We start from the raw sequence: 27,510 nt of genomic DNA, 5'->3' as shown, positions 1-27,510 counted from the left end.
AATCAAGAGAAGGAAAAATGACAGAAAAAAAAGAAGAAAGAAATCTGAACTACAGCAGGAATAAGAACAAAAGTGGAAATGAACAATGTGGGAGAGCAAGAGATTGAGTGGGAAAAAAGAATAAAGAAAAAAGGAAGAATTTGAAGAGTGGCAAAAAATAAATTTTAAAAAATAAAAATGAAAGAAGAAAAATAGGAAAAGAAAGAAAAACATTTGAGGGGCCTCCTTCAGGGTTTATCGCTGCTGTTACAATAGACAATGTGGACAGCAGTGTGCAGAACTTCATCAATTAATCTCAGCAAGCCAAAGTCACACCCCTGAGATTCAGGCTGATTTCTGGCTGCAAAGCCCAAATTGAGCTCTCTGACCTCCTGCAGGGTTAAACTCTGCAAGGTTCTACGGCAGGTCCCAGCTGCCCTTCCCCTTAGTCCTGGTTCTGATGGAAGGTGGTGATCCCTTCAATTTACCAACTGCAGACGTCTGGTGTGCCTTTATTGCAGTTGTTCACTTCCGTTCTATCTTTTGGAGCTCAGGACAATGGCCTTTATGACCATCTGTGCCTCTGCAGTATGGATCCAGTATGGATCCAGGTACCAACTCAATGAAGAGGTCTGGGAGCACGGGGATGAGGTAGTGATGCTGCAGGGGCACCTGTGTGGCTGGGCAGTTCTCACTGGTCTGCTCTGATGAAGGTCCAGGGTGCTGGGGGGTGTGGAAGCTGCCTAGCTCCCACATTGTCCCAGCCTTTCTTATAATTAGATTTTTTTATAAACTGAATTTTTATTGTTATATTTTAGATACACAATACAGTTACATTCATCATTGGTATCTTGTACCTTTTCATGACATATCTCGGTTATTTTTTCCCCTTATAATTAGATGTTGTTCTCACTAGTGGAATGTGAGAAGAAAAATGTGTCATGCACGACCAAGTTTTCTTAGCAAGTGGATGTACTTATTCCACTTTTCCTCACTCACTGTCTATCTGTGAAATCTCAGGAGATGGCAGGGTACAGACCAGAAAGGACCTTGGAATAGTATGTGGAAGAAAATTGACCAATTCTTCAGTAAGCTGACTGATTCTTACCTTGGAATATGGAGAAAGTGAGCAATTAACTTCAGTTTGATTTGACCTGTTATATATTTTGGAGAAATTAGAAAAATGATTACTATAAGTAACTCAGTCTAATATTTCATGACTCTTAAATCAGAACCATAGTAAAATTTATCTTCCTGTAAAACTATTGGTACAATATATGATGTTAATTACTTTTATTCCTACATATACACCCACCTTAAAATTTATATTCAACAGTCAATATAGATATAAAAAATATCAGTTCATTGTTTTTTATAGTGTCAATGTAAGGTATTTTCAATATAGGTAAATAGTTTTGAAAATGTGTAGCTATATATTTACAATGAGGTGATATTGTGATGAACATGTCTGCTCTTATCACTTACATTGTATTTGCATGAAAATGAGTAAATAACTAATTGCTGTCACTTACTAAATAAAGCTTTGTTATTCTCATGGCCAATGCTGAATTACTAATATTGTTTGGTATGTAATCTTAATTATATCTTTATAAAAATCCACCTTTATTTAAATAAAAATAAATTCTTTACTATATATTATTCAATATTAGTTACATTGCATGTGATATTCAGAATATGTAGAGTTAGAAAAATACTGATCTCTAAGAGTATTGCATGATACACTTCATTTAAAATAAAATATAAATGAATAGGTCATAAGTGAAATAAAGTGTGCAGAACACAAGCTGCTAGGTATGCCACTGTAATATGCCTCCTGAAGACTAAATACTTTTATTGATGTTAGACCTTGAGACTACTAATGGAAGAGGCAGCTTCTGCTACCTTTGACTAAATCTAGTTGACTATATGGGCAGCAAGCATATTTCATCTTAAACATTGATGGGTTGGTCATTAAAAGTAGTCAGAGTAGATGAAACCATAGCATTAAGAATGTGTTATATTTGTATAAAATATCTTTTGCTTTGAACATGAAACACTAGTAGCTCTTTTCTTGCTCTTCTACTTTTCTTCCCAAATTTCTCAAGGTTTATCTAAATAATAGTTGTCAAAGTGGGATGTTGACCAACAATATTAGCAAACTTACTAAAATTTAAATAATTGAAACTGTACCATACACCTAGTGAATCAGTTATTCTGGGAATGGGATTGAACAATTTGTGTTGTGATGAGCTATTCTCTTATATATTATATTTGAGGGCCATAAACTAGAGAAGCTGGTATAGATGATTACTTATTTTCTCATATAAATTCCTTCATCCAATGCCTACTATAACATTCCTTTTTTCAAATACCTTTTGTAGTTCTGAAAGAAAAGCTTACTTACACAGTTTGCAATGGTGTTAGGGATGAGAATGTAGTTGTTTCTAAATTAAGAGTGAGCATGAAGACTGTTACCTTCTTATTCATTTCTCTGTGGTTATTTCTTGCCTTTCATTATCAAATTTTTCTGTCATATCAACTATAGGTAATATTTTATTTTTTATGTCAAGTGAATATGGAGATTATACTTACAATTTAACTTTTATTTGATACATGAATGGGATCCAGGCTAATGAGCACTTGGAAATGTTAACTTGTGAGCCTGGGTTTCAAAATGTTTATTGGTAAGGAAATAAAAATTGAATTCAATAAGGAACTAGTTATTATACAGATAGATATAATAGCAACATTTAAAATATGAAAGTTTCACATATATGAGATATTTCAAGTCTTCTGTGCAATTCCAGAGAGTGAAAGTTATGATTGTTGATATCTGATTAATATAATGAGGCAATTACAATATTCTATTTGTCTGAAAATAGGTTGGGCTGCTTTATAGTAGGAGTGTCCTATGATTATAGTTGTTTAAGCTACGGCAAGTGGTAAATTGATTGGATGTTCTAGACCCTTGCTAAGATGGGATACAATCTAGAAGTTGTGAGAAACAGTCTCAGGGCCAACTTCCATTTTAGTGAATCAGAATCTACATGATGACAAGATTCATAGGTGATCAATATGCACAGTATGTTTGAAAAATCGTGTTCTATTTGACTGCTAGGAAATCCTCATATGTTTTTACTTAATATATTTAAAATTAATTTTTGGTTGTGGTTTAAAATTTGAATAACAGTCTGGAAGGGAGCAAAATCAGAATCTTGACATCATCAACCAGTGTAGAATCATTAGCTAAATTAAATGCTACATCCAGAAGGAGACTATTCTTGAATATCATAGTTAATTTAAGTTGGCAGTATTTGAGTAATCTTTGAGTACTATTTCTTGGTTAACTTTGGACTCTGCGTTACAAAAAAGAAAACCATGCCTTATGGGTTTCTTGTACACTCTGAAGATATTTGCACTCACCCAAAAATTATATTGAATGATTAATTCTTGTTCCTAATTCCTTTTTGTGTGACCTCTTCTTTTTCACCAAATCTTGGATAAATGAACCTCCTTACCTGAGTCATTTCCTTCAGTAGGTACTGGTTTTGTCTCCTGATTCTTTCCTTTCTCTCTCTCTCTCTCTCTCTCTCTCTTTCTTTTTTTTCTTCCTCTGATAGTCTATAGGAGTGGACAGCAGAGGCAGGAGAGAGGGAGACAGCCCTTGTTCCAGAGGAGAGAGGCAGAAGGGGAGGAGAGAGGGGCAGCAGGAGAGAGGAGAGAGGGAATCTGAGAAAACATTAAGGAGAAATAGAGCATGGTCAAGACCAGATTCTGTTCAAAGCTGAAATGGACTCAGCAGGAAGTATTTCAATACATAGTCCTCATCAGCAAACCAATGAATGGAAAAGAAGTGTGACCAGAAGTGACAGATGCCGCCACACCCTAGATTGACTCAGGTCCCATAACTAAGACTACCGTGCCCCGTTCCAGCCAGAGAAAGCAGCTTAAAGCCATGACAAGCAGAAGCCAGGGAGCCAGAAGGTGCCCAAGTGAGTTCCCACCCCAACAGCGCGTGCCCACGCAAGCTTTCCTATAGACACCATTGTGTGAGGGAAAGCGCAGGTGGGCGACGGCGTATCCTCTTCTCCTCTCTGCCATCCCTGGTCCTAGCCAGCTCGGAGGACCCTGTGCCATCGCGAGCCCCAGCAGCTGGGAGCTGCTTGGGAGACGAGTGTCTCCGCGAGCGCGTGTGCGTGAGGAGGAGAGCAGAGACGTGATTACTTCAGAATTTATTTAAGGGCCGGTGGAAACCACTGCAGCAGCTTCCAGGGGAAGCCCTTGTTCCAGAGGAAGAGGAGGCGGCTGCCAAGGAGGAGGAGGGGAGGAGACAGAGAAGGAGGAGCAGCAGCGCGCACCAGGCAAGTGGAGAGAGAAGATGCTGTAGCCTCCTCGCAGGCTCTCCGTAGGTTGGTTCTGCGGCGCCGACCGAGGCGAGCAGGCGGGAGGCTCGAGGGGGCCGCAAGGACAGAATGGGGGTCTGTGTTGGGGCGCGGTGCCTCGCTACCCTTCCCAGAGCAGGAGCACCTGGCCCGAGTGAATCGAAGCACCCTGGGGCGAGAGTCAGCTGGGTGCCCGGAGGGGATCCGTCCTGCTGCTCCCGGCTCGCTCCCCTTTAACTGTCAAACTCCCAGCCTCAGCCCCAAACTCTGGCGCGGCTCGGGTGGAGAGCGGGGTGGAGAACTTCCGCGGACTCCTAAGGGCTCTCCCCGAAGTTCCCGCTTGGAGGGACACTTTCTCACACCCCGCGTGACCGGGGCGCCGAGTGGGAGCAGCCGCGCGGCGCCGTTAAGTTTCCAGGAGCGGACCCCCCCTTTAACTGTCAAACTCCCAGCCTCAGCCCCAAACTCTGGCGCGGCTCGGGTGGAGAGCGGGGTGGAGAACTTCCGCGGACTCCTAAGGGCTCTCCCCGAAGTTCCCGCTTGGAGGGACACTTTCTCACACCCCGCGTGACCGGGGCGCCGAGTGGGAGCAGCCGCGCGGCGCCGTTAAGTTTCCAGGAGCGGACCCCGGACCCACAATGGTCTGAACCGAGCTCTGCTTCCCAAAGCAAAATTTGTAATATGCCATTTTTCCGATGGACGCTTCTCCTTTTGGCTGCTGACGGAGCCGCGGGAAGATGCGGAGTTGCGGTCACAGGCTGGAGCCGGGGCACGTTCTGGGGGAGCGCGGGGATCCGCGGGCGTCTGAGCGGCCTTTCCCCTCCACCTGCTAGGGACATGGTCCAGGAGTGCGGGGTGTGAGCCGCCCCTCTCCTCGAGACAGAGACTGCGGTTGTCACTGATCCACTGAAGAGGCAGGACCGAAATTACAGACATTAGGTACAGAAACTGCTTAAGTTACACGGGTTCCCTTCTGCTTTATTTTTTACTACCTCCCCCGGCCCCACCCCGCCCCCAGGGAAGACGAGACGCAGATTCCTCCTTGTGGACGACAGTTAGGTACCTTTGGCTTTCCACTCGCCTTCTCCATCTCCTGTTTCTGTGCCTTATGCTCCTTGTCTCTCTGCTGCTTGGCTGGATGAACAATTTTAGTGTGGAAATCATGAAGTCAACTTCTTCAGGGTGGTGGTGGGGGTGTGGCAGAGAGAGAGAGAGACAGAGAGAGAGAGAGAGAGAGAGAGAGAGAGAGAGAGCTGTCCAGGAGGGTGGATGAACGGGCTCTTTGGCCATCTGTAAATGCAGTAAAGTCAAGAAAGTGAAAACGCTTCCATTAGAAGTGATAATATTTCCGGCGGACAGGAGATTTCAAAGAGTTAATAGGATGAGGAATATTCATGTAATGTAATCAGACAATGGCTGGGATTTCTCCCGTCGTATTACTCCGTGTAGGTTAACTGAGGTGGAGTTGGGATGGTTCTAAAGACTCAGTCTTTGCAGAAGAAACTCAGTGTCGAATAATTGTATCTTTGCCTACAGTAAGCTCTACATTATAGTAATATGATTAAATAGTAATTCATTGACAAAAAAAAGCATTTCAGAGTGCTCTCATATGTGAATATGTTATATGACGTGTATTGCTAAGAATCATGAAATCCTTTGGGCAGTGATCTCAAGGAGCATTCAAAACTTTTATTGGAAGCCTGCAAGATTTAGAAGATAGTCAAGGTTAAGTTATTAACAATATGGGAGTTGGTTTTCCTGGTTCAAAATTTGAGAAGTTAAATTTAAGCATTTGGATAATTAAACTTACTAAGCTTATTATTTCTTTACCTTTCACAACAAATTAATAATGTCTCTAACTAGGTCTTAAAAGCTTCAACGATTTAATGAACAACCAATATCTAGATAAGTTTAGCATTATTTACATGTCAGATTGACTTTAGAGAAGGAGGTGGTGATGAACAGATATTTTCCCAAGCAAACTGTTTGCATGTTTTTTCTAGTTTGGTGTGAAATTATATGTTTGGATTTTTAATATTGAAAATGACTGTAACAATTAAAAGTAATATATCTGGATGAAATATGCAAAACATCGAATGATGACGTGCTTCTAGACCACAAAAGTTGTTTCAGATGTCATCCATTCTATGAAAGAGCTTGTATGGATTTTTAATTGCTTCCAATACTTGAAATATGCATTTAATAATTATTACATTATATTTTAAGGGATATTCATATATTTATGTTTATATTATATCTAAGATGTAATGCAAACATGAAGCAAACATAAAAATGGCCTTATTTTTGTAGTCTTTTCTTTCAATTTTTAAATGAAAAGATTCTATTTACTTATTTGAGTTGACTGGGAATAAAAAGTGACAAGTACTCATCTTATTTTCTAAGTAACTTTTGCCTAGTTGGATATAAACGGATTTGGAGAATTCAGTAGTCACTAGAATTAAATATTTAGGCCTATACGCAATAGTAGTTGTGAGTGGTACAATATTATTTCTGCAAAGATGAATATTGGACACTTAATAATGGAAATAAATAATTGAATTTGTGATAATATTTTATATCTTTTAATGTATTTTCAGTCAGGTACACAATTGAGACCTTAAAATGGAATTTTTACAAAAATATAGATTATTATCCCTACTTTATGGATGAGAAAACTGAACTTTGGGGTGATGAAGCACTTACCGTACCCATTTCAAAAGTGGAATAGAATTAACTTCTTGGAATGTAGATTTCAAGGACTTTCTAAATCCCCAACTATGTTCTCATCATAGAATGTTTTGCCCAACTGAATCAAGGACCATCTTTTTTAATGTCCAAGAGTGTAAACTTTGTGAATATCTAATGCCCCATGGTGGACACAAAAGGTTGCAAAGAATTAGGATATCATCCTCTGGTGATAATTGTTCTTGGGGTAATCACTGCATTTATACTTCTCCTTGAAATGTAAAGTTGTTGTAAGTAATTAAAAGTGCTTTCAAGAAAAATACAGTTTGAAATACAGATTTAAGAATGTTTAGATAATCTTAAAATTTAAAATTTAAGATCATTTTGGCACAACTTGTCACAGTCTTATTGCTACCTGCTCCAGTACTTTGTTTTAACCTTAAATATCAAAAGTACACAAATTGGCTCCTAAATGGTAATGATTTCTTAGAATAGCACAGCTGTTCAATATGTGGATTTCATGCATGGCATGTGAGCCAATCATTTAAATAAGCAAATGTGTTGGAACTATTTTTGTTTTTGTTTTCCAATTCTTTGTCATTTGATCTTAAGAAAAGTTGTAGTGGTTAAGGAAGGTTTTTTTCATCTAAGTGAGTCCTTGAATAAAAATCAAATTGATGGGCCGGGGATTTAGCTCAGTGGTTCGGTGGCCTGCCTTGCAAGCACAAGGACTGGAGTTCAATCCCCGGTACAAAAAAAAAAAAAAAAAATCAAATTGATGAAAAGAGAAAATGCTATTTGGCTAACATTTTAGTAGTAGTAGTATGTGTGCACATGTGTGTGTGTGTGTGTGTGTGTGTGTGTGTGTGTGTCTGTGTGTGTGTGTGAATTTACTCCATTTACTTATTCTGGCAAGTCAAGTTCCTGCACAATATTTTGGCTTATGAGTAAAATCTCAAAGCATTTTGCATTATCCTAGAATTATATAGATCAATGGTCACAAAACAATTTCTTTTTTATTGTATTAAAAGTTTCTCTTGGTTTTCCATGAGGCCTGAATAAATCTTTCACAAATAATCAAATTCTCTATTCAATAATACAATTTACAAGAAGAATCTTGACATTTTATCTTAAAATATCACCAGAATATTTTTTCCCAAGGACATAAATATGTAGGCAGAAGAATGAATTGACCTTGCTTTATAAAACCAAAGAATATTCCAGGATCAAAAGCCAAGCCAGCCCTTCTCCACACCATCTTCTGCAAACCCAAGTCCTCTAATTAATAGCTCCTGGCAGTATACGACTAAAATTGAGTTGAGCTGGAGTTTTTAGAAACATAAAATAGAGGATGAACGAAAATGAGATTGATTTTTTAAAGATACTGTGTAATAGTACAGTGTTGCCTTTCAGTATCCATGATATAGATTTTAAACCCAATTAATGGATTATTTTAAAAATATTTTGAACAGTTCATGTATTTTACGTTTTAAAGCTCGTGAATAGCAGCTGAGATGTGAAGTTCCTAAGTTAGCTAATGTAATTTAACACATCTGCTTTTTGGAATATTTGAAAGAGTGTTTGCAATGTTTAGATAGAAACCAGACAATTCATCTAACAGGAAACAAAAGAATATCAAGTGTTATTAGAAGCAGAATAATGAAAACAAATGTATGTGTCCCAGCTTATTTCATAAAATTTGTCTAATTCAGTCAGTAACACTCAACAACTTTAAAATTATAATGTTAAAAAAACTTTAGTTGGCATGAAAAAGTTTGTTGAGAAAAGAAGAAGATAAAAGTAGTTTACTATATGTGATATACAGCTCTCTGTGGATTTTCTAAATGAATGAATATTAATTTGCTTTAACTGTCAAAGTCATTCAAAAATGTTCTATGTACTCCTTTAACAGACCACATATTTCCTGTTGGCAGTATAACAACAATTAACATAGTGATAGTAGTTTCGAGAGAGTCACAAACTTGCAGCCAAAGAAAGGTAGTGAAATAATAATTCGAAACAACATATTTCTGTGAATTAAGTGAGATTAAAAAAAAAAAAGCCAAACTGAGAAACCGGTGAAGCCCAAATTGGGCTTGATAGGAGGAACATAGTGTGGATTGCCATGTGGAGAGAAAGAATGCAAGTCAGTTGGAGAAAGGGGAAGGGTCCTATTTCACTGAGCTCAACACTTTTCAGCTTGGTTAAAGATGGGGCCGTGGGTAGGGGAAAGAGGGCTAACTAGCCTAATGAGCTGCAAAGAGTTGTGAGATGATAGCCAGGTGGGATTTTTGGAAGCTATTCCTTTACTGACTTCCCCTTTACTTTTTTAAAGCAATGATGTGTGAAGTGATGCCCACGATTAATGAGGACACCCCAATGAGCCAAAGGGGGTCCCAAAGCAGTGGCTCGGACTCAGACTCCCATTTTGAGCAACTGATGGTGAATATGCTGGATGAAAGGGATCGTCTTCTAGACACCCTTCGGGAGACCCAGGAAAGCCTGTCACTTGCCCAGCAGAGACTGCAGGATGTCATCTATGACAGAGACTCACTCCAGAGACAGCTCAATTCAGCCTTGCCACAGGTATGCATGCCTTCGGTAGGGTTTATCCTTCCTACTATAATCGAAAATGTGGTAAGGTTTTAATAAAACATGGTTTATTTCCATCATTTCTTTTCCACATAATGTGTTAGGTACACATGTTTGGGTAAGAAAAACTTAAGAATAGAGAAGTGATTTATATTAGATCTGCTTCAGACAGAATCACCGTATACTTGTGTGTGTGCGTGCGCAAGTGCATGTGTGTTGTGTGTGTCCGTGCATGTGCTTGTTTGTGGAGCATGGAACCTTATTTGTTTTCTTTTTTGAAAAAGTCATCTTTATGCTTTTGTGAGGGTGGGAAACCATTTGTTGATCAGTTTTTATTTTTCTGATTGTGAGGAATTGTTTTACATTTCTTTCTTTTTAAACACAGGACATTTCACTTTTCAATTGTGTGTTCTGTTTATGGAAATGACAGTAGTTTCGAAGTCTACTGTCTAATTATGTTTTCTCTTTCTTTAAAAATGCTTAATGCCTGTTTTAAAATTCTTAAATTATTGACATGTTATCCTTTCTTATTAAAAAGATACTTCAACTAGGGAGGTATCTGGAGATAAAGAACAATGGTAATGCACTTACCAATCACACATAAGGCTCTGATCTTATTCCTAGCATCACTACAAACAAAACTTCAATTTTTTAAAATTTAAAGACATTTTGGAAATTGAGCAAAAGCAGTTCAATGTTATTCTCATAAATACACTGTTGTTAGGTTAGTTATTTTTAAATACATTTTTCTTTATCTTTTATAAAACTTCGATGTTTGCCACCTTATTTGCATATAGTTATTATTAAAGATCTACTTACAGAACAATTCCATAGTTATGTTTCTTTTAGATATAAGAAAAGTCATAGAATATTAATGAGATTTTTAATAGTCATCTCCAAAAAATTATAATTTTTTAAAAAATGCAATCTTATCCTTTGGTTTAAAAGACAAAATAGAGCAAATATTAAAGAATTCACTTTATTCTGTGAAGTTGTCTTGTAGCACATACCTTTTCAGTGATTTTGAAAACTATATAGTAGAATTTGATAAAATTCTAAACCCAGTGGGAAATACATTCAGTATGTACTAGATGAGCTGTCAACTGATGTTTTTAATTAAATAAATGTCATAGTATGTTCTAAGTTTTATGAAAATTGACAATTTGATTTTACATGTAAGACCCTGCATGCATCCTTCCTGCGTTTGTTTTTCTTTATTTTTTTTCAAAACTAATGGTTTTATTCTCAATCCTAACTCTATAAAAATGGTTCTAAAGTAATGGGAGCTTTTAAAAATATTTACCCCTTTCATAAAAGGTTAACTATTTTATAAGGATGTTGTAAAAATGAAGTGACAGGAGAAGATAATTTGTAGAAAAAAGGGAATGCTGGAAATATTTTTATTGAGAACTATATGGTGTACATCAATGTCTTAAATACAAGAATGAAAAAGTCTTAATTCTAAAAACCCATTTAGACTGAATATCTAGATTATGATGCCACTGCGAATCTAATTTTTTATTTTTAGTTATATTAATATATAATTTGTCATCCAAACACTTGAATTGTGCTCTGAAGTTCAGAATTTTATTTTCTGCATATGTAAGGTGTGATAAATATTTAGTGAATGTTTAAATTTAAACATTACAGAGAGACATTCCCATATACTCACTGCTCACAATCTATCACAAACATGAACTGAGAATAGTAGTAAGAATAGCAATGATAGTAATGAAAACGGGGGAAGAGGACATAGAGAAGAAGAGAGAAAGGAGAGTAGGAAGGGGCAGTGGAATTAAAATACTCAAAATATGTTAAGTACGTGTACCTACTCCCTTAGATGAATACAAGCATCATATAATAATAAAATATTTTTAAACGTCTCATTTCCAATAATCCTCCTCAAAATATTCCTTCTCACTTCAAACACACCTATCATGCTTGCCACTTTCAGAAGCAGTCCTGGAAGTCCTCCTTCATAAATGCCCTTAGTTCCAATACTGCAATTTCTTTGATGTTATGAATTGATGCGCAGTGTCTGCCTTTCGTGGTTGTTCCAATTTGGGGGAAGAGCCACAAGTTGCACAGTGTCAAACTTAGTAAGTAAATAAGGTGAATGAGACCATGCAATAATGTGTGTGTGTGTTTTTTACACAAATTTCTTTAAACATTTTGAGTTGATTCAGAACATTGAGACAGCAACAAAAAGACATTCTTGAAAGAGATCTTCCAGAACTGTTATAGAATGAGGCATGAAAGATGAGATAAGTAGGTTTGACGTGAGAGGGAGTATTTTGAGGGGGAATGATGGCAGTGTGTGTTTTGCTGTACTAGTTTTATGTTTATGTTTATTTAAATATCCACCATATTTTTATTATGTATCATATAATGCATGTTATGAAACTTTCCTTCAGAAGGATTTTGAAAGCTCTTCATAATTATGTACATATATTGCTGAAGAGACTACTATAGATATTTCTATTTCATTGAAAAAAATAGACTACAAATAATCTCATGTTAGTACAGATCTGCTTTTGCCACAAATTAAATTAGCTATCCACTAGTGTTTGTGAATTTTTGAACTGTAAATTAGAAGTTATAAGCCTGCACATTAAGATGTCTGTGGTTCCAATCTGTTCCCCCTATAGTTTGACATTTTTTTTTTTTTCGGTACTGGGGATCAAACTCGGGTCCTCACGCTTGTGAGACAGGTGATAGAACCACTGAGCTAAATCCCCAGCCTTGACATTTATTTTTAAGTATGACTTGTATGTTATTATTAGAAATGTCCCTACAAATTCACAGGGTTGGAAAGATAGTGATGATGTCATCTAAAAAAAAACCAAGCATTTAATAACCTAGTATGTCACTTATAGATTATTGAGTTTTGCGAGTAATAGAGGAATATTTTTCATTAGTTGGTATTTCTTGATATTTTTAAGTAATTTGTAAAGCAATACACTTGTGCTCTTTGGTGGCATTGTATTTTACACTCAACTGGAAAGAAAAAATGGCTACCATAAACAAAGGGTTTGAGGCAGAAATAAAGCATATACAATTGAAAAGTACTATAGTACCATAAAATGAAAATTATTTTAGCCAAATAGTATTGAAAGTGGCAAACTTTCTGACACAGATTCTTTAAATCACCTCCACACTTTTTAATTGCTAGCAGTTTGGAACTTTGCTTTACTTCACTTCTCTCCCATTACTCCTTTATGAAGAAAAGCAGCAATAATTTTAATAATCCTAACCATGCAAATTGGTTTGTAGCCATAGTGTTCAGCTTCTTCTTATCTGCTTGAGTTTGTTTGTGTTTAAAGAGTGCTGGCTAGTTTACGTCACTCTCCATCTTCAGGTCTGATGTTTTAAAGCCACCAATTATCCACCTTTAGGATGTCCATTTTGGTAATCCACAGAACCACGTATTCAGTATGCCTTGAAACCAGCCCCTCCCTGCCTTCCACTTTCCACCCAAGTCTGTGCTGGTTACCTACACTGACATATGAGAGTCTTTACAAATCATGCCTTCTCCCTCTTCTTCCCTCTTTCTGTCTTCAGTGAGCCATGTTGTTTTTATATCTTAATTCTCAAATCTATTCTTTTCAGTTCTTCCAGTACCCAGTCCTGAGCTTTTTTGCTCCATCTCTTCACATTTCCTTTTGAAAGTGTCACATTGTATGCTTAAAAACTACTGCACTGTGTGTAGTGCCTCAACAAGCGCCCTGCTATTCCAGTCTTTCCTCGGTGTGTAATGTTCTTCACCAGAGTCTTTGTCTAATTCTCATGCTAGCTAGTACTTTGTCTCCTGCAGGTATCCTTTTCTGAATTCAAGGTAATTCCCTCTCCTTTAGTTACCCTAATCATTCATCATATTACATTATATGCTTCTGTGCCTATTTCCGTGCATAAACTATAAGCTTCTTGAGAACAGAAGCAGATGTTAATTCTTATCCACTATTGCCTGGATCACCAAACTACTGATTCCATAATAAAGGCTTCTAAAGTGTGTGTGTGTGTGTGTGTGTGTGTGTGTGTGTGTACATATTTGCATTTTGTAACAAAAATATCAGTAAACTCAAAAATAGGAATATTTGATATATATCGTGACACTACAACTAGCACCCGCATGCATCAAGACTCCCTCTTTCCATGCTACAAAAAGTGCTTAATACTAATCCCCACAGGATAGTTCAAAATGATTAAAGAAAAAGATACAAGTAAAAACTGATTAATTTATAAAGTATTAAATATTGAAAAAGCATATAGAATACCAAAATATGAACTTTCTTCTAAATGTGTACTTCAATAATCACTAGAACAATTTGAATATTTTGCAACAAATACTGAAAACAAATATTTTTGGACATTTTTCAAAACAAAGAAGATAAGTAAGTACTTAATAGTTTTTATATGCTTAAGAATGTTTAGGGGAAAGATAAGAGAACTATATTTTGTATTCCAAAATGTAAAATTTTAACATTTTTTTATCCTGGTACCAGTGATCAAACTTAGGACCTTGAGCTTGTGAGGCAGGTGCAAAGTTTAACATTTTTTCATCACTCTGTGTAGCATATATTGAGGGTCTTTTGTGTACTAGTATATAGTTACATATGATTATGAAAGAGATGGGAGGAAATGTAATGTAGTTTGGCTTTCATATGACTCGGCAGTAGAGTTGCTTGGAAAAAAATGCAGAAATGGACCCAAGTAATAAAGAATTGGATGATTGTACAATTCCTGAAAGTATCTGACCTGTGAAATTGATATATGATTAGCTACAGAAAGTTTCATATAGAAAGTTATATCACAAAGGTATTTTTAATAAAATGTTGGAAATATTCTAGAATGTTTTACGTGAGACACTAGAGTTTTTCCAATGGGAGCTTGTTGAAGGACATGAAAATAACTGAAATTTAGACCGTGTTCTACTTTCCAGGTTATGATTAGGGTTCCTAAATTGATCAACAAAGTCAGAAGAGGTAGCAACAGTCCAGTCTTCTTTTTTTCTAAATATTAAATAGGGAATAAATAAGGAAAATCAATAGATATGTCTGATGAAAGGTTGTAGGATAAGAATTAAGTTAATAGTCTGGGAATATTACTTAGTGGTAGAGCTCTTGTCTACATGCATGAGGCCCTGGGTTTGATTAAAAAAAAAAGTTCATTTTTAGTGATAGTTGGACTGGGCTATTCATAGTTATCAGGAGACAGGAGTTTGTATATAAAGTAATCTATAGAAATTTGAGTGAATTTTTCTGCCATTTTCATTTTGGATAGATTGCAATTCTCATGCATTAATTAATATGATATAATGTGTTTAAATAATATGATATAATAATAAATACACAAAACTTCAGGAGCCAAAATGTATAGGTTTGTAGAATTCAGGTGATTTGTAGTTAGACTGGCTGATCTAAGGTAAGAAGTCAATGGTTAGCAGAAGGTAGGCTTAAATCAGCTGTTATGAGTCATAATTCCCATTGCTAGACACAGTACCTCACACAATTTACAGAAGTTTAGTTTGGCCCATGGTATCCAAGGGATTAAGCCCATGGGATTAATCCAAGGGAGGAAGCCCATGATTAGCTGGTTCCAAAGCAGAACATCATGGCAGAAGGCCATGACAAAGAAAAGCTATAGTTCATGGCAACTGGGAGAAGAGCAGTGGGACAGAGCTAGAGTGGAAGGGCCAAGGTACCATGTATAGACCCCCAGGCTACACAACCACGATCCACATAAACACACCAAAAAAAATGTACTCCATCCATCCCCCAAGCAAATCCCAAAGCCAATCAAGTTGACATTCCACACTAAACACCGAATCAGGTACATACCATCCAGTTATTGGGTGTTCCAGTATGGCCTCGGCTAGACATACCACCAGGTCCACTTGGCTCTATTCCATGTATCTTATCCAGCAATATAGGCTAGCACTGGCATGCTGTCATGGGGCATGGCAGAGGACTAAGAACAATGCAGAAATAAATGAGTATTTTTTTTCAGTACTGGAGATTGAATCCAGGGCCTTCATGCTGAGTTACATCCCCAGTGCACTCCTGCTGTCTCTCTCTCTCTCTCTCTCTCTCTCTCTCTCTCTGTCTGTCTCTCTCTCTCTCTGTCTCTTTTTCTCTCTGGTGTTGGGAATCAAACCCAGGACCTGGTGCATACCAGGCAGGTGTGGAACCACTAAGCTACATCTCTGACCCTCTTTTTCTGTTTTTCTCTCTTTCTCTTTTTCTCCCCTCCCCTTTGATATTTTAGCTAGGGTCTTACCAGATCACCATACTGTCCAGATTCAACTCTATCTTGCAGTACTGTTCCTTAGACTCCCAGGATTATACCATATGCTTGGCTGAGCAAGTGTTTTTTAAGGTTCTGCTTGAGGGATTTTCATTGTTGTTTGGGTTTATTTTGCGGGTTGGGGCTTGTGGTTCATTGCCAAACTGGGAGAACTAGTGGAAAACATTACAACATTACTTGGCACAGAGAATAGATATAGGTTGCTGTGAAGTACCAAGATCATTAGTGCAATTAATCTATTAAAAATGTAACTGAAAATCAATTGGAATGTTATGCAAAGTCTTGTCATGATAATAATGCTCTAATAAAGTATGGAGATTTGTAATAAGAATGTGAACCATACATCTAGGAACAACAATAGAAATGTAAAGAATATTGAAGAGAAAAAATAGTCAGGGAGTAGTGATGTATTGAATGGCCGAGACTTGGGATTTAATTCAGATCTGAATTTGAATTGGTGCTGATTTACTTGTTAGTTAGGTGTTATGTCTTGAATCTGTATGTCCTCCCAAGCCCTCATGTAGTCACAGGTGGAGCTTTGTGGAAAAGGCTAGATCTGGATTGTGTAATGCTGGCATTAAGGATGTGACACTGGGATCAAGGGTGTAGGATTGCTAAAGTAGTCCACTGATTGGTTTAGCATAGGTCTGGGTGTGGATAATGTGAAAGTCCACGCCATTTGTGGGTGACACCACCCTAAAGGCAAGTAGCCTAAAAGATAAAAGGAAGAGGTAGGCTACTGCTGCTGCTGCTGCTGCCTTTGCTGCTTGTTACTTGTTGCTTCCTCCCTGACATGCCATGAACTGTTTCTTTTCTGTGATGCTGTGCTGTTTGCCTTGGAGCTGGCTGACTGTGGATTGAAACCTCTACAACCTGTGAGCTGAAATAAACTTTTCCTCCTTTAATGTTTGGTGTTGGGTATTTTGCCTTCACAATGAGAGAAGTATCTAAGACACTGCAGATCACTGGTAAGTAACTTAAATCTGCTGAAACTCCATTTCCTAAATTGGAAAGAGGGGATGATATATTCACTTAGGAGTTGCTTCAAGGAAGATTTTGCATGTGTTTCAGAAATCACTGTAAAATGCCATGTATTTTGCATTGTTTCAGGTATGCTGGTATACAACTTGATGAAAAGTTAAGGGCAGCTTGTGAAGGAGAATAATGTGTTTACCTTTTGAAATGCAATCTCATTAGGGGAAATTCACAGAAAATGAGGGATTCTTCCCAAAGGTGCTTTTATTCTGGAAGGCAGCTATGCTAACCACTATACCACCAACGCCTCAGTGCTTTTATTCTGGAAGAACACTGCTTAGGCTTTTTCTGTTTTGTTTTGTTTTTGTTTACTTGCTTCTTACCAGAACAATAAACTTGGTCAAAGTACTTAATTCAAATAATGATAGACACTGCCACATAGGACCACTCTAAAAGATAAATGAGTTGGAAATCTTAAATGATCAACTCAAAGCCTCAGATACTACTTGCTCAATAAAGGTTAAATGTTCCATTGTTACTGTTACTATTACTATACATATTATCATCATTATCTTAGCCCAATCTTAACAGCACGTTTTACTGGGCAGTAATGAGCACTTTTATAAATTGAAAACATGAAAAAATCCATATCTCCTCAATTTTATCAAATTTTGGAATTTTGGATTTACTTTTTCTACCCTAAATGGTTTTCCCACATCCTCCACTTCCACAGTAGCTGGGTCCATATCTATGACTGCATCAAATAGCATCCCTTCTTACCGTGTTGGATTATAACATCTGTTTTGGACAGCTTCATTTTCAGTTAAACCTAAAGACAGAATACGGTTTTATACCTTGATTTGTCAAAAACAAAACTGCTGTGACTTTTATCCTCTCCTAATTTCTTAATATGCTTTTCTTCTTTTTATTTTTTTTCCTCTGGCCAAAAGAAATGTTGTTCATCTGCAGCTTTTATTTCTCATTGTCTCTTTTTATTAAATCCTTATGATAACGCTTAATTATTACTTATTTTTAAAGTCCCCTTGTGTATGCTACCAATGGGTATATATTTTGAAAATCTAGTGATCCTCTTGCATTCTTGATTCCCTTTCGTGTTTGTCAGTTTTATGTAGTAGTGACACCATACCTGAGAACAACCTGAAGAGTTCCATAGGTTTCAGTCCATGATTACTGGGTGGCCTTGCTTCTGGGCTCATGGTGAGGTTGACCACAATTGATTAATTGTGAGACTAGTGCTCTCAGGGCCAAATCACCTCTCTAGGCCCAATCTCTGAACATTGCTATATTGGGGATCAAGTCTTCAATACTTGAGTCTTTGGGGACACTTTATATTTTAAACATAATACCCTTAGATGCTTTGAGTTATGCAGTGCTGTTAATCATGTCATCTTGAAATTCTTATGCCCTTAAATTTTCACAAGAATTCCTTTCATAGCTTTGTTTACATGCATAACCTCCTCCATTTATCTACACTCATGCTTTGTCCTCACTTACTTACAATTGTCAAGTTTAAGTTTTATTCTTCTGTTATGGAAAAACTTCCTTCTACATCTCTCATCCTTTTTAATCTCTTTTAATTCATTTACCCTCTGCCTCTAGTATCTTCAATTATTCTTCCTCTCAACTTGGCAATTTGCTAATATCTATTTCATATCTATTTCTTAAAATTAAAGTGATAAGCATGATAACCAGAGCAATTCCCTTTATATTGCATTTTCCTCTTACACTCTAATCTGTCATTTCTATTCCTATAAATTTATTTCTTAACTTGGCTCATTGTCTCAATTCCTTTATCTTTACTGCTGTCTGATTTTTCCTTATAACTCTGTCACCAATAACCCATTATTGTGGTAGGAGTTTATTTTTGTTTTTGTTTTTGGTGTGTTTGTTTGACACTGGGATTAGTTCCTCTACAAAAAGAAAAGAATCCTAACTAACTTTCAGGACACCACACTCTCTTGGTTCTTATATCATTTTGACTTATTCCTCTGAATTTCTTTTACTGTGGGCAACTCCTCCTCACCAAGTTCATTCTTAAATGAAATGTTAAATAATAAAGACAAGATTAACTGTAATAGCTGACATTTCAGAACACTCCAACTATGCTACACAATGTGTTATTTAAGCATTCAGATATTGAAATGGGTGTATTTTTCTCACAGTGTTTGACAGAAAGCTAAAAGGGTGAAGTTTAACGCTCATTTGCAGGTGAGGTAAAAGTGTAGTTCAAGTAATAAGTCCAGTATTAAGTCAAACATCATCTTAAAACTCTATAGATGAATAGATATTTCTTCAGAGGAGTACAAATGGCCAATAAATACATGAAAAAATGTTCAATGTGTTCCCTAATGTTCAACATTAGAGAAATCCAAATACAAACAACACTGAAAGTTTATCTTACTCCAGAAAGAATAACTATTTTTAAGAAATCAAAAAATAAGAAAGCTGGCAAAGCTGTGAGGAAAACGAACCCTTCTATATTGTTAACAGGACTATGAACTAGTCCAGAAATTATAGAAATCTATATGGAGATTCTTCAAAAAACTAAAACCAGAAATTCCATTTGGCTTAGGTGTGCCCTTTCTAGGTATCTTCCTGAAAGATTTAAAGATATCACATTGCAGTGCTCATGCCTACCCATGTTTCTAGCAGCACAACTCAATATTTAAATCTTAGAAGCAGCCTGTATTCCATCAACAGATGAATGGTTGGATTAACAATTGTGGCACTTATACACGATGGAGTATTGCTCTGCCATGATTCATTTGTAGGAAAATGGGTGCATCTTGACAGCATACTATTAAATGAAGTAAATCAGAGACTCAAGCTTAAATATTGCATTTTCGTTTACATAAGAAACACAAATATAAAGAACAAATTAAAATATAATAGGAAATAGATCTTTTATAAAACAGAAGGAAGCCAAGAGGTGGAGGAGGTAGGAAGAGAAGAAGAAGGAGTTGAGAAAAGAATTGAGATGGGTTATGTACATGCAATAACTCCCCATGAGGAATATAATCATTATGTACTACAAACATGTACCAATAACAATAAAATCTCTAAAGAGTGAGGTGGAAAAGCTAGAAAAGGGACAGCATCCTTCAGGAGAGTTGTTGGTTTGGTGCTTCTTTGTGTTTTAGGTGTGGGATGATTCCCATTCTTTTTAGCCAAGTTAGAAGGGCTTCAGGAAAACTATTGAGTTAGAAATGTTTCCCCCCAGAGGCTGAGGATATAGTCTGAAGTGTAAAAGCTGTAGTGGTGGTTGAAGTTGTCCCTGCCTCTATAGCAGACTGGAGCGTCATGCTAGGCAGGCTTCAAGTCCTCAAATGTCAAAAGATAAAGTTTGGAGATTTTTGAAGACCAAAGGAGAGCTTCTTTAGGGTTACCTTATACCCATAAAGTGAGTGGGCTTTCAGATGGGCAGTTTCCCAGGTGGTGTATCGTGAGTTATGAATTGGAAGGCTGATTCCAGAGAGAGATGGCAAATCAAGTAAACTGGCAAGAACTTACAGAGGGCTTGCTTGAGAAAGTCTTACTACACACCAGGAGGAAAATGGCATTGATTATACATCTGCCTCCCAGAACCCAAAAAGCCAAACCACAGCCAAATGTATCAGCCACGTACCAGCGTCTTTTCCCCAAGTTTCCAGAATCAGTCCCTATTCTAGAGGGGTCAGAAATAATTGCTATGAGTGGGAGATGTCAGAGTAAAAATAGACTTTTTTTGCCTCAGTCTTCTGCTGCAGACTTCAGCACTCTGAACAAGCCCGAAGTGATTGCTAAACAGGAAAGCATGTGACGGGAACCCAGAAAATTAATGGGCAGCTACTGAACACACTTTAAAGACCATTAAGTAATTTTTATAGACAAAACAGTATGAGTTGAATGAAAAAGTATTTATCTAGAAAGCACAACACATGGATTTCTCTATTTGCTAAAACACATGACACTGGAAAGCCAGTGAACTCGAGATATTTGATAATTGTAAATGACTAAATGGTATATATTTTAGCTTTATTACTATACTTATAAGGATAATGATGGACAAGCACTTTTTTTTGTTTGTTTTTTGATTTTTTTTTAATTGTGGTATCGGGGATCGAATGTGGGACCTTGTGCTTGAGAAGCAAGTGGCGGAACCACTGAGCTAAATCCCCAGACCAAAGCACTTTTTATTTGTTCAGCTAATATTTCTGGCCTTGCTTGTGTTAGGTTCTATTCTTATGACATAGTATTGCACACATCTTTTATTTATTTATTTTTCTTAAGAATTGTTATAGTTATAGGAATAGATAGTGGCAATAAGAAGGTACTACCTAAATACTGCTGAATATCAAATTCATTTGTAAATTTGTTGAAAAAAAACCTGTTTTAGTGATTTCCTTGCTTCTTATTTTAGTGATTTCATTGCTCTCCTGTGATGAACTAGAAAACACTTATTCCTTTCTCTGAGTTTTAGATGCTTCCCCTTTTGAATTTTCAGGGAAAACTTTTGCCTTATTTCTTCTTTGCATCAGAAATGTTGCCATCTTTATGAGATTATAAGCAATAGCTTTAAAATGAATTTTTCCCATATTAGAACAATGTTTACATCCTCGTGCCCTACTAATTTACCACCCAATTTATCTTTCCATTTTTGAGCAAAAGAGTTTTAAAAAGTTTCCTACACTTGATTTTTTAAAATCTTGCTCCCCATTTTCTCTCAGATCTACTTGAACCAAATATTCATCCCATGCGCCTCCTTTTTGCTGCTCGGTTCTCAGTCTCCATTCCTGCTTATTTTATCAGCACCCACAGACAAACTGGACCTCGGCTAGTCTCTCAAAGCACTGTTTTAATTGGTTACAGGACAGAAGCTCCTGATTTTTCTTCTACCTCACTGCCCACTCCTTAATCTATATTATTGAAATTTCTCATCATCCTGACCTAATAAGGAATGATTATTCCAAGGACCAAGTTTTTGTGTTTTTCTCTGTCTTTCTCTACTGATACTCTTGCCCGTCTTCTGGCTTTAAATATCATCTAAATGTTAATGACTTCAGACTTTTCATTTCTAATCCACACATTTCCTCCGGCCTTCAGATTCGTATTGTCAAAATCAGAAATTTAACATGTTCAAAACTGAGCTCATGATTTTCAGCTAGCTGTCTGTGTCTCAACTACTAGCAGCATCAATCTTTGTTGGCTTAGGCCAAAAACCTCAGAGTTTTATTTCTTTCAGATACTGTATTTGCTAGAGAATCAAAGTCTATCAGTTTGATATTTTAATTAGATATACAATTGAACAATTACAGATACCTCTACCTTCCAGGTTAGTTATCAGCTCTTACTATAATAAGACTGGATACTTGGCCCCAACTTTTCTCCTTGATTATGTCTTTGTACCCTATCAGTCTAATTCTTGGTAATGAGAGATCCTGGCTCTGATAAAAATTAAGTCAAATTTTGTTTCATATCTGTTTAAATCCAGCAAATGCCTCCCCTCCCCTCCTCCTCTGTGTGAAAGGTCTTTAAACAATTACAATGTTAACTTTTGATCCTTCTCATTTTCCTATCTGATGTTACTTTGCAGCTTACTCATTCTACTAATCCACGTGTCAGATCGTGAGCACAGTTGTCTGGAAGACTTCAACCTGGCTATTTACTGGGCATGGATAAGTCCTCTAGACGACTACATACTTGCTCTCTTAACTCTTTCAGCTCTTTATGGGGATATTGCCTTTCTAGTGGTTATAAATACCAACCATAAAGCTCATCCCTTCTCTTACCTTTTCTGTGTGACATACCATCTAGCAAAGGTATAGTTTATTTATTTATGTTCCTCATAATCCCTCAATGACCTCTATGTTCTGTGAAATCACAGGATTCTTTTCTGCTTGCAACATGGCTGATTTTTCTGTCTACAGCAGTATTTGTATTTCGTCAGTATTCAAAACCTATTAAGAGAAACAACAAACATATTTTTGTTTTTGACAACTATCTATATTATCTGGGTTTGTCAGTCAAGTCATATAATAACAATTAGATGGCATATATCATGATCATGATACAGTAAGATAAGAAAAAAATAATTAATGGGGTCCCATTTCTGAAGTGTCTTCCGCACTAAAGTCATTACATACAGAAAATTACAAATGACATTACAACTCAAATCCCCCTCTAGAATAAAATCGGTTTATATACAAGGCAATACTTGTGACATTTTGAATATTTTATGTTTAGAGCACTAGGGGTCAGAATGTAAATAAATTACTTTTGTTCTTACATTTATTTCTCTGACTCAGCCAGTTTTTAAGAAATAAGTGCCACAGATAACTAAGTGACATTATAGTATTACCACTATTTTATATCTATATCTAACATTTCATAGAAGTTTAAAAAGAGAAAATATAGAATGTTTTATTAGGTTTTTCTCTGAAGAAATTTATGCTTTAATCACTACTTCTTTCTTATTCTTTTTTTTCTGGTACTGGGGATTGAACTCGGGTCCTTGCGCTTGCAAGGCAGGCCACCGAACTGCTGAGGTCAATCCCCGGCCCATAATGCTTTCTTATTCTTGTTCGTTTACTTATTGTTGTTCTTGTACTCCTCCCTCCATCACCACCATCATCATCATGGCCTTCTTGTAAGCCCACGTGAAACCTGATGTTAACTAAAGGAAAATTTTCAAGAATGAACCTTAGTAAAATTTGACTTTACATTTTTTATAGTACAATAATTCTACTGGATTGTTATTTTATTGTAGTTTCATTTTATATTCATTTCTAAGGTAATATTCTTTAACTAAGAAGTATAGCATTGTGAGAATTCTACCAATGAACCATCCACTTGCTCATAAGCAGTGTAGAACTGTGACTCAGTGTTTACAAGATACATTTGCATTTTGGGGATTTATTTTTGTTGATCAATAATTGGCTATGTTTTTAAATAAAAAATTTAGTTTGAAAGTCTTTGATCATGAAAATTTTACCTAATGATCTACTCCTAACATGGAGATAAACTCAGTTCCAAAGAGCAAAAATATTTCATATTTGTTCATTTTATATATTGAAACAGTATTTAGAAGTATTTATGAAAGTATGCTTTAAAAGAATTTATTAGCTGAATGACTGATGCATTTTGCCATCAGCTTACAGACTTATGACTCACATTCAACATGGACAAATAATCAGTGACAGTGTTTGAATTAATTAAAAGAGTGTAATCGATTTGCACCTTTTTATAGAAAAAGTATGACTTCTGAAATTACAATTTTTAGTAACCTTGTTACATAAATTTAATTTGTATTCCTAAAAGTGTACCTTCACTTACAATTTCATACTTGAAGATTTTATTGGGATAATCACAAGTTTTAATGAGTTCAATTAGGATGACAGATTTTCTACTCCTACTTGCAATTCTTTTATATTTTGAGGCTGATATGAGCCTCATTCAACTATATCATTATTATGCCTTCATGAACAATGAAACTTATCATAGAGATTACACATCCATTCATGGACAAGTATTTTCTCTTGTCTTATTTATGTCTATTGTGTTCATATTTCTATTAGTATTTTAGCTGGCTTCTTGTTATGTTATTTTTTATACCATATACTAGTTCTATAGCTCCAATTACAATGTGTTTGTGTTCTTATATATATTTTGCACAAATAACAAATAGTTTCTGGATTTCATTTTTATGCGGTATGATAACTTAAAATTTTTAATTATGTGGTATCTTCATATTTAGAGTAATTATATGTATATTTGTGTTTCACCTATTTTTCTATGTATTTGTGTTTCTTTTGACATTTTATGTTTCTTTTGAACTGGTTAAATGTATTTTTATTATTATAGTTTTTCTTTTTTTCTTTCTTTCTTTTTTTTTTTTTTTGAGGCAGGGTCTCACTATGTAGTTGAGACTGACCTGGAACTTACTATGTAAGCCGGTCTGGTCTCGAACTCACAGCGATCCTCCTGCTTCTGACTCCTACGTGCTGGGATTACAGGTGTGCACCACTACGCCTGGATATTGTCGTTTTTCTTTCTGCTACACATTTGCTACTCTTTTAATAGCTAACCTCAAACTTTCATTGTGCTTCCTTAATAAAGTGTGATTTTTAATGTGTTCTTTTCTTACTTTATATCTTCATATAAAATAAATTACTATTGTAGTTTTATAAAGACAAAGTTACACTTCATTATTCACATACTTAAAATTTACATTCATAATCATTCTTTCTAGAAGTCAAATTTTCCCTCTGGAATAATTTTTTTAAAGGACAACTTTTAATATTTTATTTAACATAAATCTATAGATTTAAGATATTCAGAAAAGGTTTTCATTTTGCCTTTATTCCTCAAGAATGTTTTTCTGGATTTAGAGTTTTAGGTTAAGAGTTATTTTCTTTTGGCATTCAGCATTATCATTTAATATAGACTTTTATTGTTGCTATTGAGAAGGCATTTTTCAATTAATTGTTGCCTTATTGAGGGAAAAATGTCATTTTCTTGTTTTACTTTTAGGCTGCTCTTAAGATTTTAAAACAGTTTTAATATGTTTCACTTGGAATATATATATTTATTTTCCCTGCTTGGTACTCAGAAACTATTAACACTGTGACATCATTGGGAAGTTTTTTACTCACTTCTTTAAATATTGCTTCTGTCACATTTTGTCTCTCGTCTGGGAATTTCACTTTCCATATACTAGATCTTTCTTTTTCTTCTATTCTTCTTATCCTTTTATCCTTTTCTATTCATTTTTCTCTCAGTGATTCCTTTGGAATTTTATTTTCATTCATAACTTTTAGTTCACCAATTAATGTGCTGTATTTAATTTGTTGTTCAATATATTTATTTGGTAATTTTTGTTATTATCATTGTCCTTTTAAATTATACAATTTCATTTGTTTTATAATTTCACCTTGAATATTTTTAGCATGGCTACTTTACATCTTCCAGATAACTTCAATATCTGTTGTCCATAACCCCTTTCATCTTTTGTTGTTTTATTGTTCATTTTTACTGTCTTGTCATCGCTTCTGCATGCTTATTTTTTACTTTGTAGCAGTCATTTTATTAACAAAATTGTTAGTGGAAAGTCATTTTAATCATAGAAAATATTGCTTTGTCTTGATCAGATGCCTGGGAATGTAGTTATCTTCCAACAGCTCAGTCTTTGTAATCCCTAGGAAGATGTATAGTTCAGGGATTATTACTTCTAGTATGTGGTCTCCATGATTCTCAACTGTCCTTGAGAAGGAGTCATCAGGGCCAATCTACCTTATCTGGACTTGATCCCAGTTCTTTTCTCTTTAGCCTGAGAAAGCTATCACTCTGCTGAGCTCTCTAAATGTTGAGAAATACCAGTGCTAGATATCTGAGTCTTTACTTTTTAGCAAATTCTATACCTTTTTTGGGGGGTGGTTGGGCTTTTTGAGACAGGGTCTCACTATGTAGTTAGGACTGACCTGGAGCTCATAATGTAGCCCAGGTTGGTTTTGAACTTGCAACAATCCTCCTGCCTCAGCCTCCCAAGTGCTGGGATTATAGGTGTGTGCCACCAGGCCCGGCACTATACTCTTAAATATTTACTATCTTTTCTGCTGTCTTATTTCATAAATTAATTAATAAGAAAATTGCCCAACTTTTCTCATTGACCTTGTCTACAGAGCTGGCAAAGAATGTATAGTTAGTGGAAGAAAAAGTCCATAAGCTTTAATAAGTATAATAAATGTAATTAATCAAAAAGACAATTTGAAACAATTTCCCAAAAATAGTCATGTCCATTTATATGGAAAAAATAAGCAGTTATATTTCTTAGTTCATCTTCTTGTGAACTCCTAGGTTTGTTATATTTTCTGATGTCAATAACTGTCCCAACAGTAGGGAAAGCAGTCATCTTTCCTGTAGAACTTAAATATACTAATCTCACCACTTACTCTGAAACTGTAGTAATCAGTTCTTTATTTTAAACAAACAGGTCAACAGAAAAGAGGAAAGAGTATAGCAATAAGTTCTTAGATTTAAGGCCATTTGATTTTCAACAAATAGATTAAAAACACTTCAAATTAAAGAAGCCAAATACCTAAATCTAAAAACAAAGCTACACATTTTTGTAGAAAATATAGGAGAAAAATCTTTGAGACCTTGGATTACATAAGATTTCTTAAACATGGTGCTATCAACACAATTCATAAAAATGGCTAAGTAGACTTTATTAATTAAAATTTTTATACTTCAAAAGACGTTATTAACAAATAAGAACAATGACAACTAAGGAAAAATATTTTCAAATAAAATACCTGATACATTTAGAAAAATAACTGCTATAAGTTAAAAGGAAGAAGTCAATCCACTTAAAAACAGGTGAATGATTTGAATAGACATTTCACCAGTGATGATAACTTGATGTCAGTAAGCACATGGAAATATGCTTGACACCTATTTGAAATAGGTAATCCTCATTAAAACTACAGTGCAATTGGGCTGGGGATTTAGCTCAGCGGTTCGGTGGCCTGCCTTACAAGTGCAAGGACCCGAGTTCAATCCCCGGTACCCCCCTAAAAAAAAACTGCAGTGCAATTAC

The 27,510-nt window shown here is 35.9% G+C and overlaps 1 protein-coding gene across 22 annotated transcripts in view; it reads left to right on the top strand.

The window, feature by feature from the left end:
• Positions 1–4,010: 4,010 nt before the first annotated feature.
• Positions 4,011–27,510, top strand: part of Ppfia2 (PTPRF interacting protein alpha 2) — a 458,820-nt gene continuing 435,320 nt past the window's right edge. For 13 of the 22 annotated variants that reach the window (XM_033763805.1, XM_033763809.1, XM_033763807.1 and 10 more), the window contains exons 1-2: positions 5,018–5,300; positions 9,382–9,632. In XM_033763805.1, coding sequence (XP_033619696.1) covers positions 9,384–9,632 — 249 coding nt within the window. In that variant the 5' untranslated portion in view covers positions 5,018–5,300; positions 9,382–9,383. Of the gene's footprint in view, positions 4,389–5,017; positions 5,301–9,381; positions 9,633–27,510 lie in introns of those variants that run through there. The other 9 variants (XM_033763810.1, XM_010643703.3, XM_010643705.3 and 6 more) reach the window with 3 other exon arrangements.

Source organism: Fukomys damarensis, unplaced genomic scaffold, assembly GCF_012274545.1.
Source record: "Fukomys damarensis isolate Sample0158 unplaced genomic scaffold, DMR_v1.0_HiC HiC_scaffold_15, whole genome shotgun sequence".
In the NCBI taxonomy this organism is placed as follows: Eukaryota; Metazoa; Chordata; class Mammalia; order Rodentia; family Bathyergidae; genus Fukomys; species Fukomys damarensis.
The sequence above is the reverse complement of the archived record's forward strand: the minus strand, read 5'-3'. Positions and strand labels throughout refer to the sequence as shown.